A 19,079-nucleotide genomic window follows, 5' to 3' on the forward strand; every position below is an offset into this window, starting at 1 on the left:
TCCTTATCACATTTATTTTCTTATCATTTGGAAAGGTAGGGTGGTACTAATTGCTTGATGATTTGGGGTAAAACCAGGGTTCAGTCTTTCAGAGAGACAGCACCCCTTGCAGAATAATGCTGGAATTGGGTTAAATAAGCAACTGTAAATATAGAAAGAGTTCTTTCAAGAACAGGAAAATGCACAGAGGAAGAGAAAAATCATGCTAAAGAGGCTACAGAAAGAATGATTTAAAAGCAGGCATTAAAGGATGATGTTGGGTGGCTAAAATGACAAATATTCTGGAATGTGAGGCTCTCATCCCTAATCTTTGCAGAGTCTTGAAATAAAAGATCTACAACAAAGTGGCTGCTTTTTAATCACTGGCCTATGTTGAAAGTTGATAATGTCAATGCGAAAATTAATATTAGCAATCATATATTTAAAGAAAGATACTACTGGAAACTATAAGTTTTGTACATTGGCAACTTCTCTCAAGGAGTTATACTTAGCTACAGAATAATGCAAAGACAAACTCCTCTAGCAGCATTACCTAATCATGCTTATGGCATTATTAAATCTAAGGACACATAATTACATTAAAGGTCAATGTAAATGGTTTCTTGATAGACTGTCCTAGTGTCCTTTCATCTTTGAAGGCATCTTGGATCACAATGAAAATGAACATGTCCCTTTTAGTTTGATACTGAACAAATCTGTGGTTTGGCCTGTTTGCTGATCTAAATGGAATGGTAAACAGAGGGACATGGAAGCTGAACTTGAGCAAAGGGCTTTAGCAGTTTTAGGTTAAAGAGTCTTCTGAGGTCCACACTGCTAATACCTTTTGAAAGTAAATTTTTCTTTCCAATAGAAAATGCCAACAAATAGGAAGGAATCAGACTTATCCCTCAAAAGGAAATTAGTTAACTTTATTTCAAAGCCTGCAGTTTGTAAGATATGTGTACCTGGGTTTTTCTATACGTATGTAAGGTGAATTTTATTATACGACAATATGGAATGTGTGAATGAGAATACATTTGTGGTGTATTCTATTATGTTCACACAATTCTCCAGAATTCTGTTTTGACTGGCTGGATGAGAACAGGAGGAATCAGGGCTCTTCATTCCCCATGCCCAAACCCCTAACCAAAACCATCCTCTTAAGTAAAGAACCCAAAGGCAAACTTAAGGGGAGGAAAAAAAGAATAAGAGCCAGTGAAAACAATCTGCAGGATCCTTTCCCTCGACTTCTCTACTGGTTTCCTTGCTTCTATTAAACTCTCCCAAGCTCCCTCACTAATATTGCTTCCACAATTCTAGATTCTATTCCCTGTTAAAGTAGATCTCTATTTATAATTTTATTGTCAACTACTGAGAAAATAAGGCTTAGCAACTGAGACTTGCATTTGTAGGAAATAACATCATATCCTCTAATGACAGGCAGTTGAACAACCTGAGGCAGTGCGATGATGAGAGCTTCGGGCTGGCTCTGGGCCCAGCTTTGGCATTCTCTAGCTTGAGAAGGCTTGAGGCAAGTGGCTCAGCCTCTCTGGGCCTCAGATTTCTCATGGGGACCATAGTATCAGCTTTAAAAGCATTGTTTTAAAGAATAATTAAAATGATGACTATAATGCACCTATGTTTGTACTTGCACAAGAACATGCTTGATAAACATCCGTCTCTGACCTCTACTGTCTCCCTTCTCCTTCCTTTCACTGCCTCCCTTCGTTTTCCTGCCCCTTCTCGGCTCTTTCTATCCTTCACCACACCAACAAAAATCGCTGCACACTTGATACAGGAGACCACCACACGTGCCAGGCCTTTGGTGTTTGCTCACAGTTCCATTGTCCAGACGTTGTGTGCTGCCTCAGATGTTCTTCCTCAAGTGTGTCTCTTCAGCCCTTGGCCACTGGCTCTTGGGAAGTCCTGGACCCTTCCGCAACCCTTACCTCAGCCTCTATCACTGTTGCCTCATTTCAGGCTCCTCCACCTGTCTGTCTCTCCCTTGATTCCATCACTGGGTTTCAGAACAGCCTCCACTGTACTCAGAAGTACGTTGTACACAGAAACCCAGACCAGACTGCAGGGGACCTGCAGAGGCTTTGGCCCCCAACTCCTTCTAATTTGAAAAAGGACCATGGAACAGGACATAGATTCTGGCTTCCCCAGTGGCTGCCTAAAGGGATCAGATGGTATTACTTCCCATGAGCAAACTTTGACCAGAGGAGCAGAAAATGGCAGGCACAGGAGCAGAAAATGGCATGGCACAGGTGCACACATCCTTCTCCCCTCTTTGGTCCAGTGGACAGTCTGAGCAGCCTGTCCAGAGATCTCTGTGAGGCAGAACAACTAGTTGTATTCAGTGAAGTGGCATCCTGCTCAGTAAAGCATTGCTTCAGTGATGGTGGTGGTGCTGGTGTTTCTCCATGCTCCCATGGCTCCTTCCCCCTTCCCTTTCATTCTTGCATCTCTGAGATTCTATCTCCCAGTAATGCATTAGCACTTAAGCCTTGCTTAGTCTTAAGGTCTCAAGGAAACCTGTGAACTACATTGTCCAGGCTTTCTTGCTAATGTCTTCTGGATGGTGTTGGCAAAATGCAAGGACCTAATAGGAGACCCAAGAAAAGGAGAGAGGAGAAGCCAAAGTATCCTCTCATGCCCATTTCCGGGGGCATCTCAGGAGCAGCTGTGACTCCTCCTTGTATCCCTCTGACCCAGGGTGAAGATGATTCTTGCTGTTGGTCACCTCTGAGGTGCCCTGGGCATACTCTTTCACTTTTATAACCAATTTCTTATATTAAATTCCTTCTATCAACCTGGCAAGGGTTCTTTTTTCCTGTCTGAACCCTGACTAATGTAACACACAACCATAAAATGTTTGATCTTATTTAACCGTGTTTATGGAATGGTTAAAATAAATTCATGTTTCTGTAAGATATTTACAAGTTTTTATATTTATATTTCTAAAAACCAATAACATAAGAAAACTGGACTTTTAGCTACTTTGAGAGAAATTACCATAAGAGAGTTCTGTGGGTTATCATAAAGAGTCAAATCATTTATTTTAGCACTTTAAATGGCATTTGATGTTTAAAATGAATACTCCTTTTCTCAACAGTTTATTTCCCAGTTAATGCAAGGGCAAGTCCTACAATCCTCTTTCTCATTGCCTCTCTCCTTCCTGTCTTTGTAGTGGCTACTGAGGGATCTGGCTCTCTGCATCCTGGGCCTGGTAGGTGGCAAATTGGTGGTGTAAGAATCTAAGTGCTATCATTTGGTAAATGGGATTCAGATTTCATTTGTTTCCCTACCTCCCTTGGTGCTTATGGGAAACAAACAAACATTCCACACACACCCCCACCTCCACTCCAGGTGCCATTGAGAACAGGCATATTTTCCTCCTGCAGGGTACAAAATATTTCTAAAATTAGACCCCAAGAGATTTGCATTTATAGCGAGTGCTCTGTAATGGCTCCGCGATGATTTCTGGGATCTTCTTCAATAACAAACACTGCATGGGTGTAATGCAAACGTGTTGTCAGAAATACTTTAGTATCTAGGCATAGAGATGTATGCAGACAGCCTTTCCTCTGAACTCAGGGAGGAAAGGCCTTTCTTCTGGACTGTACAAATCTGAATCCATATGGTATGTGAGGCTCCATACATGGCCTGCCAGCAATCATAGCAATAGCAGGGAATTGTGAAAGGGGGCTGGAGTTCAGAGACTCTTCAGAATGATTTGTTTTCTCTTGCCAGGGTTGGTTGGTTTGTTTTTCTTATACTCTGAAAAACCCAACTTTTAGTTCCATAAACTGTTTTACAGTGGTTGTGTGCAGTGTAGACAATGCTACCACACAAGCTGGAAAGGCCTGAGCCAGATCTATGTGATCCTTTTTGAGTCACAGGAGTCCATGAGCTCAGGGTTTCTCTTTTGTCCCCATGGTATGACCTCTGCCTCAGATGTCATGTTTCCCCACCATTCAGGAAGGATGACAAACATAGAATCCAGTGGTCTGGCATCTCGTGGAAATAGTCAAGAAGCTACAGGCCTCTGGATTTTAAACTACCAGAGAGCCTCTCGTGGACAAATTTCATTAGGACAAGAATCAGATATGGGATTCCTGGGGAGAAGCCGATTATACTGGTGTGGCTGCAGGCATGTTTACACTGCTGAAACACTTCTGTGCAGAGTGGAAACTCATAGTATCTTCGAGCCTTCTGAATGCCCCCACGCTACTCCAACCTTGCAGGACTCTTTGCCCATATCTTCCCACAATCCAAGGACTAACCCTGGGCTTGGCAGGAGCACAAAGAAGGAGTCCAGTTGAATTGGTTAGTTGTCATGACAATAATTAAGTACTTTAAATACCACATCTGCATAGAAGGCACAGGACATCTAAAACTAGGATGAATAAAATGAATGTAGATCTGTATGTCAACTATACTCTGTTAAAAAAATGAAGATGCAATCAATTAACCTCTCAATCAAACAAACTGGGGTGAATTGTCTCAGAAGTCTATTGCTTCCTCAAAGTATCTGGTATCACCGAGAGTTTGAGTTCATCACAAGAGCTCTTCACAAGATGTTGCACTTTCCAAATCCTCTGCCTTCACTAACCAGTGGATGTGAGGCTCTTCCAGTATCTGCATCAGTACTTCCGCACATGACCAGACCTCTCAGTGTACCTGTCAGGGCTTCTCCCTTCAGGGGCGGTCCACAGCTCCCAAGAAGGGCAGTGGTGGTGTGGCTGGAGGGGCGGCATGGCTGGAGGGGCCAGCATCTCCCACGGTGTCTACTCCAGCCCAGCTGTGCTATGTGACATGTGACAGGCTGTCTGCTCCCAGAGTTGAATCACAGAAAATTAGAGAGGAGAAAGACCTAGCAGGTCATTTAATCCATCCTCCTGCCAGTTGGCAATCACTGCCCTACACTCCATTTCCTAGTGCATCATCTAGTTTGGTTTTAAATAACATGAATTCAGGGAGCATTGTTGCCCTGTCTTCTTTACTAAGAATTCTCTCTACATCGCCCAGCCAAAGGCTAGATATTTGATGTGTATTTACTCTACTTTTATGCATACAGCAATATTGTGGTTACTCACTTGCGCCAGGCTGATAAAAAAAAAAAGCTTCTAAGAATAATTAGGAAGTGAGGACTCTCTCTTGGCTAGAAAATATCAATTTCAGGAAAATTAAAAAGTGTGGTGGTGAAAAGATAACTGATAAGCAGCTTCTGCATTAGCTCATTTCAACTTCTTTTATGTTCATTATGCACTTATTTTGTATTGTTCAGCTTCTGCTGTCTTTAACAATAGCTATAACTATGACTAAGCAGTATCACTCGTTTTGGTTTCCACATTTACTTCTGTTTTAATTTGTAATTCGAGTATTTGTCCCCTTGCTTTCTATATTGGATTGAAGATTCTGGCTCATCATTGCAATTCAGATAAGGACTATTCTTAAATACTTGAATGGTTTGCCTTTTCATTTCCTAATCTTTCTTTGTTTTCCCAATTTTAGCTAAACACAATTACAAAAACAGAAAGCTTGGCACACCCTTTCTGGGCAGTCCTGTCTAAGAAAAATGTCTGTTTTTCTTTATATAGGCCCATGCAGGTGGCCTCTTCCTGTCCAAGAATACATCTGTGGTCAGCTTACCTTAATTTGACCTTTTAAGCAAGGCTCACTGCACACAGACCGTACTACTCCACTCTTATTCATCTGGATTTTGTAATCATCGATGTTCAACACGCCTTCATGCCAGGTTCCGACATGTACGTAGTCGTAGCGATTAGCTTCTGTGTACTGAAGATTCATGATATCATACCTACAGAGAAAACAACACATGTGTCTTACAAAGTATAGACATGATGCAGAAAACGAAAAAATTTGGTAAACAGACACACCAGAAGGAAAATAAGAGCAAGAATCATTGCACTTCCTAATGCCTGTCAGTATTTTATTTCATTTCTAAGGTTTCCTCTGATTTTCCAAAATGTGTGTTTCATCTACAGTCTGTGTATTGTCCATATCTGCTAAAGAATGTACTACTCTTATACTTTTCTCTGTTATTCTCCCCTCAAATAATCCTATATGTGCTAAGTTGATTTTCATTTCCTTCAAATCATTACTCACGAATTTATTCTTTGAACAGGTCATGATTCTTGAGAACATTAATTTCTTAACTTGATTACTTTCATTCTAATGTCCTTTTTCACATTCAGTTGTCATTTTCATTATGCTGGATTCAAAGAAGTGAGTTTTACCAAGTCTGGAACCTATTTAAGGTGCTAATAAAGCAAGAAATCTGAGAAACACAGCTTTAATTAACAAGGATGTTGGGGATTTAACATCTTAAGCACTGACATTTAAACTGGTCTCTTCCCTGATTAGGACAAACATTTCTGAATCTAAATAATCGGCATCAGTTATTCCAGTAATTTCAAATGCTGCAATGCTACACTATAGCAAAATCTACATTTTGAAATGCTCACTGCAGCTGAGTGTGCTCTGGGGGCCAGACCTCATCATTTTTCAGAGCGGGCAATGGAGAACATTCTCCAAAGCAATGAAAAGAGCACTGGACTTGACATTAGAATGTGTAAGCTAGAATCTTTTTTCTAACATTTTTGCAATAGATTATACTACTTAGGAATGTCCCTAAACTCTTAAAGGTCCACGGGGTTCTTGTAGGGATTAATTAACATAAGCCACGTAAAAAACGATTTCACAATTGCATATGTAAGGCAATATCACTATATCATTCATATTTGTATTACTATGAATGCCCTAAAATACTCTGGTTATTCATTACCATAAAAAAACTGGAGAACAAAAGCTGTCTCTCAGTCATTGGAAATCCTCTGGCATTCTTCAATCTTTCCTCCATGTTGCTATTTACTCCAAGTAAGCTGTAACTTATGTGGCAGTTTCCCAAAAATGTATGCCTGACTCCCCTTACTGCTCTGCAAAATGGGATTCCTTTTGCTGCAGTACCTGCGCAGTTCTCCAGTCCTGCACTGAATTTAAGAGGCATGGTCTCTTGCTCTTTGTGCTTGACCGGAAGAAATAGATGGCAGTTACCTAACATGTATTCCTCTTCCTCACCTCCCAACCCCCAACATTCCTTACCTAATCCATTTTGCAATTCTTTCTCTCTAAACCGGATTCAGACTCAGAGTCCTCCTTAGCCCAGCACTCCTGGAAGTTATCGTTAATCTCAGTGGGCATCCAAAACATACTGGCTTTTTCTAGATTAGTTCTTTATCTAGACAACTATTATCCTTTGTTGGCTTTTCTGTCTGTTCTTAACATGCAAATGCATTCTGCCAACCACAGGATAGCTAGTGGCTTCTCCACATCCACATTCTGTCAATTTCTCTAAAGGGAAAGGGGACTCTGGGAGAAGAAAGGAAGTTTCTCCCCTACTTTTCCAGGAGAATGGAACCTACCAGATGAGAAGAAAAAACGGCATACCTGGAGCACAGTATTAATCTCTTTGCTGTTCTGACTTTTGGCTGAGAAATAAAGGTTCTCATTCTTCTAGTTGTGGAGCCATCCCAGGATGTTCTGCAGAGTAGCTTTCTGAGGGATACCCAAGTGGCTATTAACCTTGTGCTGATGGCTCCTACTCATCTTGAGGATCAGTGATGCTAATCTACATCTCCAATATTTTTGCATTTTAAAGTTATGGTTATAGAACCTATTGTGAATGTTTGGTGAATAATTTCCTTTAATTTTTATGTTGTACCCCATATTGTTGTTGACTCTCCTTAAATATTTTCAGTGAAGACTTTGGTGCAACGTTGGCTTTATGGTATCTTTTTCCTATAAATCAGTTTGATCAGGAAACAGAAGGCAAGCTAAGGACAAGGTAGAAGCTGACAACCCACAACACTCCTCCCCAAGATGGGATATATGTGTCATAAAGCTAAGAAAAAACAATTAGTTAACCTATAGAGATCACAATCCTGGAAGACATGAGTCTCCCCCAGTTTACAAATGTTTTAGCAATCTACAAGAACAAAGCATTTCTGTCAATAGCCGACCTTCCAGAAGGAAATTTAGATACAATTGTATGTCCTTATAACCTGCAGCCCATTGACAGATACTTAAAGTGGGCAGAGTGCAATGTTCCTCCTGGAAGCTCCCAACTCTCTTATGTTAATGCCTTGCTAGAGGGAAAAACAACCTTAACCTGACAAAGGCAAGGCCTCTGGTATCCTGTGAGTCTTCTTTAACATATGAAAATCCTTTTGATACCTCATTTTCCCTTATAGTCCCCAACCCCATAGTATACAATCAGCTACCCCTCACAAAGCCTGGGCGGCAGCCTTTTTCACCTATGGGTCCTGTCCCCATGCTTTAATAAAACTACCATTTTGCACCAAACACATTTCAAGAATTTTTTCTTGTCATGGGCTCCATACCTCACCCCACTGAATCTCACCTATATTCCAAAACCACATCAAGTTTCCTTTTTAAAAAAGATTTTATTTATTTATTTGACAGAGAGAGACACAGTGAGAGAGGGAATACAAGCGGGGCCAATGGGAGAGGGTAAAGCAGGCTTCCCACTGAGCAGGGAGCCTGATGGGGGCCCCTGGGATCATGACCTGAGCAGAAGGCAGATGCTTAACCCACTGAGCCACCCAGGCACCCTCACATCAAGTTTCCTAAGTCTTATTTCAATCCTCATTTGCTCTTCAATACGAGAAATCAGTTCACACTTTATTAGCATTTAGAAACTGAAAAATTCATAACATTTTGGCATGAAAACACATTTTTAAAAAGCTCCAAAAGCCAGAGGACAAAAATACTGAAAGATACCAAGGGAAAAAACTGAGACACTAAACAGAAGCTTTCCCCTGTGCTATGTGTGTTAATGAACACTGCTCTTTTCTCTTGACCCCAGAGTCTCTCCTCCGCATGTTGGCATTTATTTGGAATATCCTCATGCTGTAAATTACAATTGTATAGAATCTTCTTGATGCACTCAGTTTATGTTGCATGATGATTAACTAAAATAATTACAAGAGGGACCAAGAGCATGAATCGTGGTATGAGAGGGGATGGAAGCAGAGGGAGGTGGTTAAAACAGAAACTGAGCGCAGATTAAGCTGACCAGTTTCAAGCATGAGGAAATGATCCTTGAAAAGGAACCCAGGGGAAAGCTCATAATTTGAACATGTAATTACACGTGGAAGAAAAACAAGTTAAAACTATGTGCCTATATTTTGGATAACTTGCAAATAAAGAGAGCAGGAGGAAACTCGTATGTATGGAGTGTCTAAAAGGCATCTGGTCCCCTACTCTGCACACTGTGTACATTGTCTTAGAGAATCATGAAGGAAGGTTTTTATTCCAAATCTGACAGTTTAGGGAGTCTAGTTTCCAGTGGAACCCAGGATGACAACCATGGGCTTGAAGGAGAGAGTGCTCAGTGTTCTGAATCTCAGGTCCATTTGTTCCTGCTGGTACTGTTTCCCAGAGTGCCCAGCACTTGGAAGATTTCCACATCCCCGGGCCCTAAGTTATTCCATCCACCCCACTCACATTTGGATCTACATCTCCTCCTACCTAACTGGCAGCCTGGAAGGAATCGGATAAATTCGTCATTGTCTGAATGTTGTCTGAGCACTGCACACAGAACTTTAAGCTTATATGAAAGGAAGAGATATGTTGAGAATTACTTAGGGTCAGATAGTCTCTAACAGTATCTTTGAAATGACATTAAGCAGGCTGCCAGCATCTTTGGCTAATTTTAGGATTAGCTAAAAGGCAGCGTGATGTGGCAAAAAGATTATAAGTGTCAGATTCAGATGGCAGTGCCTCTACCAGCGACTCTGCATGAATTTAGGTGAGTTTCTTAGTTTCTCTGACACTCAGTTTATCATCTGTAAAAGAGGATAATGATATGCCTATAGCAATGAGGATTAACTGATTTGATGTTCCATTTTAACACAACATATGCTTTCCTAAAATTTCTCATTCCATAAAATCATATACTGAAAGATAACAGGGCTTATGGGGGGGGGGGGGACAACCAAGATTGTGGGCATACTGTATAGCAGCCAAGCTGAGGGCCTTTTTCTTTCCTATAGCAGACTTTAATCTTTTCCCACGATTCTGATTATCCCTTGCCTAGAAAAATTCATATGAACGAACACAACTGCTCTTTAAACTGACATCATCCTCTATCGGTCACATGTGAGCTGACATATTATAAAAGCAGCTATTGCAGAACAAGTGTGTATAAAATGACTTGGGGAAAAACATATGTATTTGTTAGGTTTCATTTTTCTTTGCTTCCTGATTAATTCTTTGGAAGCCATAGAGAGTTGACAGAAGAAAAAAAACTCTTTTCTTTTTTGTTTCAAGACACATGTTAGCAGAAACATAAGTTAGCCCGAGGAAAGGGGATACATGAGGAGGACTTGGTTCTCTTCATATAGTAAGTTTTTTCTCTTTTTCAAAGATTCGTTTCTTTCTATACTTATTTCACACACACACACACACACACACACACATACACACATACACACACACACACACACACACACACACACACACACACAGAAAGAGCATGAGCAGGGAGGAGGGGCAGAAGAAGAGGGAGATCCAGTCTCTCTGCTGAGCAGGGAGCCCAATGCAGGACTCAATGCGGGACTCAATACCAGGACCCCAGGATCATGACCTGAGCCAAAGGCAGACATGTAACAAACTGAGTTACCCAGGAGCCCCATATATTAAGCTCTTATTAAAATATTACACAACCAGCATGGCCTTGGGACCAATCAATCAGAAAGATGTTGATCTGGTGCTGGGACTGCCAGGGGGAGCCTGCTACTCAGGTATAATTTCTTTCATTTCTTGGGCTTGTAGGAGGTCCCACGCATTCTGAGGGAAGGACCAGGGTAATAGCTCGATAAGAGGGTAGTACTGGAAGAATACAGGATTGTGGGTGTTCACCAATAAGTTTTCAACGTTTTATAACATAATTTCCATCTAAGATTAGCCCCATCTTTTGACCTTTCTAGTTGTATCTATCCTATGACACCTGGGAACCATGGAACCAAAGGGACCAGAGTTGCTATATGTTCAGCTCAGAGAGGACCACATGGTTATTCAAACACATTATAGAAAAGACTGCTTTACCTTCCAGGAGCATCTCCTTTCTCATCAAACCACACCTCCTCTCCAGACACACCGATGAACGTGGACTTGATGAGGAAGTCCAGGAGTTTGCTGCCGTCAATGGGCTTCATGGCATCACAGAGGCCCACATGGCCTGGGCAGAGGGCGTGGTGCATGTTCTGCAGCCCATGAGCCATGGCGTAGATGGCATTGATGACAAACCCCATCTTACTGTCCTGGACATAGTTTTCTTCTAAGCTTTCATTGCCTGCAACACAAAACAGACCACTAACAGGGTTGTGATAATGAGGTCTAGGAGTGTATGTTTAATCCTCAAATGCTTTTCAGGGGTCTTAGAGGAAAGAAAAGCCAAGTCCACTTGTTCCAGCCTTATACATGTAACTAGTTCTAATTCTATCTACAAATAGTTTATTCAATTTTATTTTCTGAATTCAATAACAGTTTCATAACATATGAAACACACTCCATGGAGGCAAAGATAAAGAACTTTCAAATATTGCAAGGAAATCCTTAAGGAGCAGTGAAAATAATTCATTCTGTCTTGGTTCACAGAGACTTATATTAAAAGTCTCCCTATATCACAGTACTGAAAAAAAAGTATTTTTATATCCTCTATGACAATTCACAATCTAGAATAACTCAGTTTGTGTATTACCTAAACCCTGATATTTTCTTTCGATGATTCCACTAATTTTATCATCTCTAGGGCCAAAAAAAAAAAAAAAAGATTAAAAAGAACTAGGTAATAAGAATCTCTCCTTATATATTGTTCACAGCATACAAATAACTGAATCAGATTTTCTGATTATTAGAAACTTAGGTAAGTAATTTCTTGATGGAAAAGTCATACTACACATTTAATTTTAGTCTTTAACATTTACCCATGAATTTTTAAAACCCTGCAATCATTTCTACCTAAGTCACAGTGACTCAAGTTTCACAATTGCCTAACAAGTTTCCCCCAAGAACAGTATCAAGTTAGATATGAGCTCCATATCAGAAGTCTAAGCTTTTGGAGTTATGTATGGATAAGAAATTCAGAACCCAGTTGGATTTGTTGGAAACAGATAATAGGCTTGAAAAACAAAATAGATTTGGAACACATCACTGGCATAATTCAGAGATTTTGTACCTGGTTCCACAAAATTACTACTCTCTTTGGGGGCTTTCCCTCCACCACCCCTGACCAATAGTGAGGGATCTATGCTATGTATGCTCCAGGTGCTAGAAGCCAGAAAAGGTCATGAGTTCAGCCATTGATGGGAACTGAGAATAATAGGGGGCTCCGTGAACCCCCAGCCTCCTGACCTCTTTGTTCCATCCTAGATAGGCCACTGGACACTAAGTTTCCTGTTACAGAGTAGCAGAGAAGTGAGATAAGGTAGGAGTGTTTGGAAGAAATGGTAAAGAGCTTTGACTTTGATGTTGAACTTGAGATGATATATAACATTTCTAAAAAATTATTTTTTTAAAGATTTATTTATTTATTTGAGAGAGAGAGAGAGAGAGAGCATGATTGGGAGAGGCAGAAGGAGAGGGAAAGAGAATCCTAAGCAGACTCCAAGTTGATGATGGAGCCTGATGTGGGGCTTAATCTCACAACCTTGAGATCACAACCTGAGCCCAAACCAAGAGACACATGCTTAAAAGACTATACCACCCAGTCACTCCTAAAATGTTCTATTTTAAACATATTTTTTAAAGATTTTATTTGTTTGTGTGTGTGAGAGACAGAGAGAGAGCACAAGCAGAGGGAGAAAAAGGCTCCCCTGCTGAGCAAGCAGCCTGTGCAAGATTTGATCCCAGGACCCTGGTATCATGACCTGAGCCAAAGGCAGATGTTTAATGAGCCACACAGGCAACCTCACTTATCTTTTTTACATTATAAATTTTATATCATACATAACTAACCCTTATATGTTATAGCTATGTTGTTTTCCTAAAATCTCAATTTTATCTTGGATAAAAAAAAAAAAATCTTCTTTCTTCTTATTTGTTTCCTTCTCTTACCCACCTCTAAACACTACATTGTTAACCTGCTATTATTTCCACTCTGTTAATTATTTTATTTTGCAATGCTGCTTTATTTAAAATTTCTTGATGTTTTGATCAGAGCAAAGAGGGCTTAATACATATATTCTGTAACAAGGCAGGATCCATCACCTATTTGGGGTTAAATATAAATAAATCTATCAGATATTTATTTGTGCTATCATATCCCTAATACTGTGTGAATGCATAATGCCATGCTAAGGGGTACAAAAAGTTAACAGACTGATATTTGTGCACAAAGAAGTTTATAGTCTAGTTGAGATGATGGGAGTAAAAAAATAAAAGTCTGGGCAACAACTGCCCTTGAAGGATGGCCTTAAAGTCAGCAGGTTGGTTGAAAAGCAGGTCTGCAGGGTCTCTGATGACTTGGAAATCAGAAAAGATCACAGAAGTAGAGTGGAGACAGCACACTATCCAGTTAACATTTCAGATAAATAAATATTTCTTCATTTCTTAAATATTCCTTAGGTCACTACAGTATTTATTGTGATGGTTGATTTTATGAAAGCTAGTTGTCTTCTCCATGGGGGTCTCTTATCTACTTTCTGTAGGTGGATGGAGGCTAATATACCATGTGTATCAGCCTTGACTAATGATCACAGTTACCAGCTTAAAATAATACCCACTTATTATCACATAGTTCTATAGGTCAGAGGGCTCAGTATAGCATGGCTTAATTCTCTTGTGTAGCATCTCATAAGAATCCGAGGATGAATCCTTATCAAACTCGTGTAGGTTGTTGGCTGAATTCTGTTCTTTGTAGCTGTAGTACTGGGTTCCCTGTTTCTGTTACCTGTCAGCCAGCAGTTATTCCTATAAGTTTTCTACATACTTTTTCACACTGTCCATATGGACACTCTGACAAAGATGAGTAGAGTACTTCTCATGCTTTAAATCTCTCCAACTTACCCTTTTGCCACATTTTTCTGCATCTAAGGCTCATGTGGTTTAGATTGGGTCATCTGGATAATCCAGAAAAATCCCCTTACTTTTAAGGGCCTTTAACCTTAATTATTTCTGCAAATCTTTGCCATGTAACATAACATTCAAAGGTTGCAGACATTTTGACACCTGCAGGGGGCCATTGTGCTTACCACAAAAAGTTAAAAGCTATTACTTTTTATCTATTTTCAGAGCATATTGTCTTCTAAAAACACTTTCTTATTTCAGTTAAGTGATCTTGGTTACCCCTGCCATCTAATAGGCTTGGAATGTGATCTCTCAGAGGAGTAGTTCCTGGCATTTAAGCAGACACTGGTTTGCTTCAAATATGTGCTTACTTATTTTGGATTCTCGCCTGATACGAGTGACAAGTGTTTCTCCCCATCCCTGTTACAGTTCTCAGTTGTAGGATATATTTCCTAGATTACCAAAGGGGGAAAAAAAAAAGTGTTTCTTATTGACAGCCATACTTCATTAAACCTTAATATTTTTCTCCATACATTATTTGGGACAACGGTCAGGAAAGAAATTAGAAATAGATTATACTACGTTTCTTGATAATGCGGGCAAACATAGGTGCTAAATCTTCTGGTATCATGGGTAGAATTCAGCTGGTAGGATAAACTCTGGTTTCCTGATGAGGAACCCGTTCTGTCATTGAGGATGTGTTGCTCCCAAGAAAGAGTTAAGCTCCTCCTCATATGTGTGCAAACAATGGCTGTAATGGCTGTGAATGAATCTAAAGAACCCAAAGGCAAAAGCCTAAATCCTGAGGAGCTAATTCTTATATCCATGTTTTATTAGTGGTCATATTTTTTAACCGAGTTCAAGAAAATAATCACTGATTCATTCTTTATCTTTCCAATATTTGTTTCCTTTAAGTCTAGAAAGACACAATGCAGAAAGTCAGATCATACATTCTTGTTTTAAAATTTTTGTTCTTCAGACTGATTTTTCTCTTCCTCTCATTGGCTCACTTCTCCTTCAACCATTTCACTGCTAATTAGGATTTCTAACAAGAATGAACAGAACTAAAGAAGTGAAATACAGGGGCGCCTGGGTGGCTCAGTGGGTTAAAGCCTCTGCCTTCGGCTCAGGTCATGATCCCAGGGTCCTGGGATCGAGCCCCACGTTGGGCTCTCTGCTCCGCGGGGAGCCTGTTTCCTCCTCTCTCTCTGCCTGCCTCTGCCTAGTTGTGATTTCTCTCTGTCAAATAAATAAAATATTTTTAAAAAAAAGTTTTTTAAAAAAAAAAGTGAAATACACAGGTACATCTGACCCTAATTACTTGTGTGAGGTTTGGGAAACAAGAAGGTGAAAACCAGTGACCAGGAAATTGGACTCTTTAGTTATCTTTGCTAAATGCCAGCGACAGCCATCTATAACTGAGGGGCCCCGTTCTCCACCTATGGATTACCTTTAATATAAATATCTGGGCATTATTAGAATCCAAATTATTTTGTAAGCTGATGAAGCCGGACCCAGAAACATTTACTACCTTGTACATAGCCACACAACGCAAATATCATGTAAATTTTCTCCCACAATGCCTAGAACGTTGACCCTATTTTTTTTCCTGGGTATATATGGAGATGTCAAAGCCAGAATTTGTTACTGAGTTACAGTTGCATTAAATAAGAGTCAACATGAATAAGCTAAGACCAGAATGAAAATCTGCTATTCTCTCTCATACATGCTTCCCACCAGCTTATGTCTGGCTGGATGTGGAACAGTCCTAAGGAAAGTGGGTATGCTGTACCGCAGTGGTTTTGTATGCTAGAAAGCACCAGATGTGTCATTACCCACATCTTCACATGCTATTAGTGTGCGATGGTTTCATGGTTTCCCACTAATAAATCACCATAAGCTTGAAGCCTTTGTTTTGACAACCTTATTTTCTCTTAGCCCAAGACTATTCCATGGTCCTGGTGATATATGACCGCACCTCATTCTTGCCTGAATTCCTGTATACAGAATTTTTCTTCATTTGAAAGGCTTTTTCCCTTAGAAATTCAACCAAAATTTAATGAGAAAGCTTATTTATTATGCAGTCTTACTCTTAAAGCAAATATGAGTCTCCAGTCATGTAAATCTTGTAGGTACTATCTGCCTTCCCTTTCATTGACTGACATTTTGAAGATTAAATCTGAAGCCTCTTGAACTTCATTATAGCTTCATGAATATTATAAGGTTTCAAAACTTGGCTGTGGTTTTGAAACTCAGCCAGGAAATTATCAATGGTGTTAAAATTTCAATTTTGTAATGTCCTTTCTTCCAACTGGTTTAAAGCACCTAGCACATTGTTTTGCTCTATCTCCATGACATGCATGTAAGTTGTTAGGTAGAAGGTCTCACTATCTCTACTTTATAAGGAGGAATCCTAAGGGTCAAGGAAGTGACAGAAAAATACAAAAAACCATATAATTCCCTGGTAGATATATCTAAGTTCTGAATCCCTCTCTGGGAAAGTTGTTTTCACTACTGAGTTTCCTCTTATTTGTATTACATTGTGATAGCTATGCATTCTCTGCTTCAGCCTGGTGCCCAACTCCTGTGGTCCACTTCTCTTCATTTGCCCCACCTACTTGATTTTCATCAATAAACTTCTTCTTACTCCAAGCCCTGGAACATCACTATTAATCTTTAAAGTGTGTGAGACTCTCCCAGCGTACTCTGAGCCTCAACAATGGTGATGCTTTTTTAGTGGATTTATGATACAGCCCAGGAATCTTCGTTCTAGCAGATACCTTGAAAGGGTCCAATGCTGATAGTAGTTGAGAAAAGTGCCTCACAATCAAACCTGATGTGGAGTGGAAAAATTGGAAAGTGTTTTAGAATCTTGAATCTATTAACTAGGATGTAGTAGATTCCAGGCCACAAATCTTATCTAGCTTGAGTTCCCAAGAAGTAAAACCTAAGGCAAAGATTCTTTTGCTACTGATTTATTGAGTTGTGTCCTCATGAGAAAGAGAGGGAGGGAATCAGGATAAGGCTGGGTAATAAGCTAGCGATTTCTCAGCTGGAGAGAAGTTTCAGTCTGATCCCACAAGTATGCTCTGGAATACAGATTGACCACAGAATTAGCAAGGGAACCAATTTTTGAACTTTAGAGTTAGTCAGTCATTTTGCCAAGTGCTTCCGGGGCACAGAAGTAGTGGGGGAGGTGCAGCCTTCCTGATGAGGAATTTCCAGGTTGTGTGAGAGCAATTCTTCATAGAAGGGGATAGCTGGGAGTTGTTATCAGCATATCGGGGCTATGAGTATTCTGGCCGGGAAAGGTGTTCTGGGAAATAGTATCTGCTACATCCCTCAACTCAACAAGAATCATCTTTATTCCTCCTAGTCTTGAGCTCTTGGCTTTATCATTTGCTCAGTCCAATTCTTAACTCTCTATATTTCTGTCTGAGTACCTTCCCTAGCAGCTTCTATGGTACCACAGTTACTTACAAGTTTGTTTTTCCCAATCCCCTTCTTAGAGAAGTCCTGCCCTGGACCCAGCCCATTAAAAGGGTACCATCTCTGGCCACTGTTAGTTTGCAGATATTTACATAGCTCTTTCCATGACTTCTTGTTTCCAAAGACTCAACATGGGTTCCCCCTTTTCTGTTTAACTTATTTGCTTATCCTTACCTCTAGTTCCAAGAAGGACTCTCATGTTGCAGAACTCCAAGAGCACCTTTATCATTGCCTTCTCTAAGAATGGCACCTTCCAGAGATGTGCAATACGACAACTCAGGCTGCATTCCTTGGGAACAGGGTTTTGCCTCCAGACTACATTTCAGAGAATCTGGCAGCCCACTTCCCAGTCTTGTCCTTTCCCAGTCTTCCATTTCCCAGGCTCTGCCTGGTGGTACTAGAAAAGCTAGGAATGCTTTTACTTCATTATGCCTGTTGCCTTCTACCACGTTTCCTCCTTTCATAAGAATTTACCAAAGGTTGTAAAATCATAAGAGGCCATCAAATGTTACTATACAATTCATTATATGGTAAACTAATAATGAAACAATGCTTCAATAAAAGTACTTCACTTGGTAGAGATGTTGCTAAAATGTTCATAGAACAAAGTAAATAAACGAGCTAAATTAATGTGGAAAGTAAAGGACAGCGATATTAAGCTAGCTTCCCAGACCCTGGGATTCTGCCTGCCTATGACTTGGCCTTCTCATAGAACTTGGGGTCTGCATGCTGTGGCAGAAATTCAGATAGCACTGTTTCCAATAACTTTCCTTCCAGAAAATTCCTATTCTAAAGATACAGCACAGTGATGTGCTTGGTAAATCAGACTTATATTTTTAAAATTTATTTACAAGAAAATTGACATAAGTGAAACAATTATAAAAATATTTGAGCATACTATAATAAATATCACTATTTAATTTAAAACTAATGAGGCAACGGACAGGAATACAAAATTCAAAATACAGAGAAAGTTTTACTTTAGTACCTAAAGTAAATAAAAGGTATAATTTGCCATCTATCAAATTAGCAAATTTTATAAAATGGTAGAATGTAGTTTTGGTGAGGATATGGTAAAATGAATACCCAAATATGCAGCTGATGGTAGAATGAATAGTACGTTTTTTGAAGGACAATTTTTTCAAAATACATCAAGAGTCTAAAGAAATACCTTGATTGAGTAATTTTACTACAAAGATTTATACTAAGAAAATGATCCAATATACAATGGTACAAATATGTGTGTACATACAGGAAAAATAAAAATTTTCCATATTCCTAACCCCTGAGAGTACAAACATTAGATAATGCTAGTGTATATATTTTTAAATACTGTATTTTTAAAAGCAGTTTCAGAATCACAGCAAAATTGAGAGAAAGGTACACAGATTTCCCTGCCCCCATCAGTGCACAGCTTTCGCTACAATCAGTATTTCCCACCAGAGTAGTACATTTGTTATAATACATGAACTTACACTGATTTACTATTATCA

General features: G+C 39.7%; 1 protein-coding gene across 3 annotated transcripts in view; it reads right to left on the minus strand.

Annotated features, from left to right (window-relative positions):
* Window positions 1–19,079, minus strand: part of GRM1 (glutamate metabotropic receptor 1) — a 440,097-nt gene that overhangs the window by 64,792 nt on the left and 356,226 nt on the right. For all 3 annotated transcript variants that reach the window (XM_046004121.1, XM_046004123.1, XM_046004122.1), the window contains 2 exons: window positions 11,137–11,383; window positions 5,638–5,806 (listed from right to left, as the gene is read on the minus strand). In XM_046004121.1, the coding sequence (XP_045860077.1) occupies window positions 5,638–5,806; window positions 11,137–11,383 (416 nt within the window). The remainder of the gene's footprint in view (window positions 1–5,637; window positions 5,807–11,136; window positions 11,384–19,079) is intronic.

This window comes from Meles meles, chromosome 5 (genome assembly GCF_922984935.1).
Source record: "Meles meles chromosome 5, mMelMel3.1 paternal haplotype, whole genome shotgun sequence".
Classification (NCBI taxonomy): domain Eukaryota; kingdom Metazoa; phylum Chordata; class Mammalia; order Carnivora; family Mustelidae; genus Meles; species Meles meles.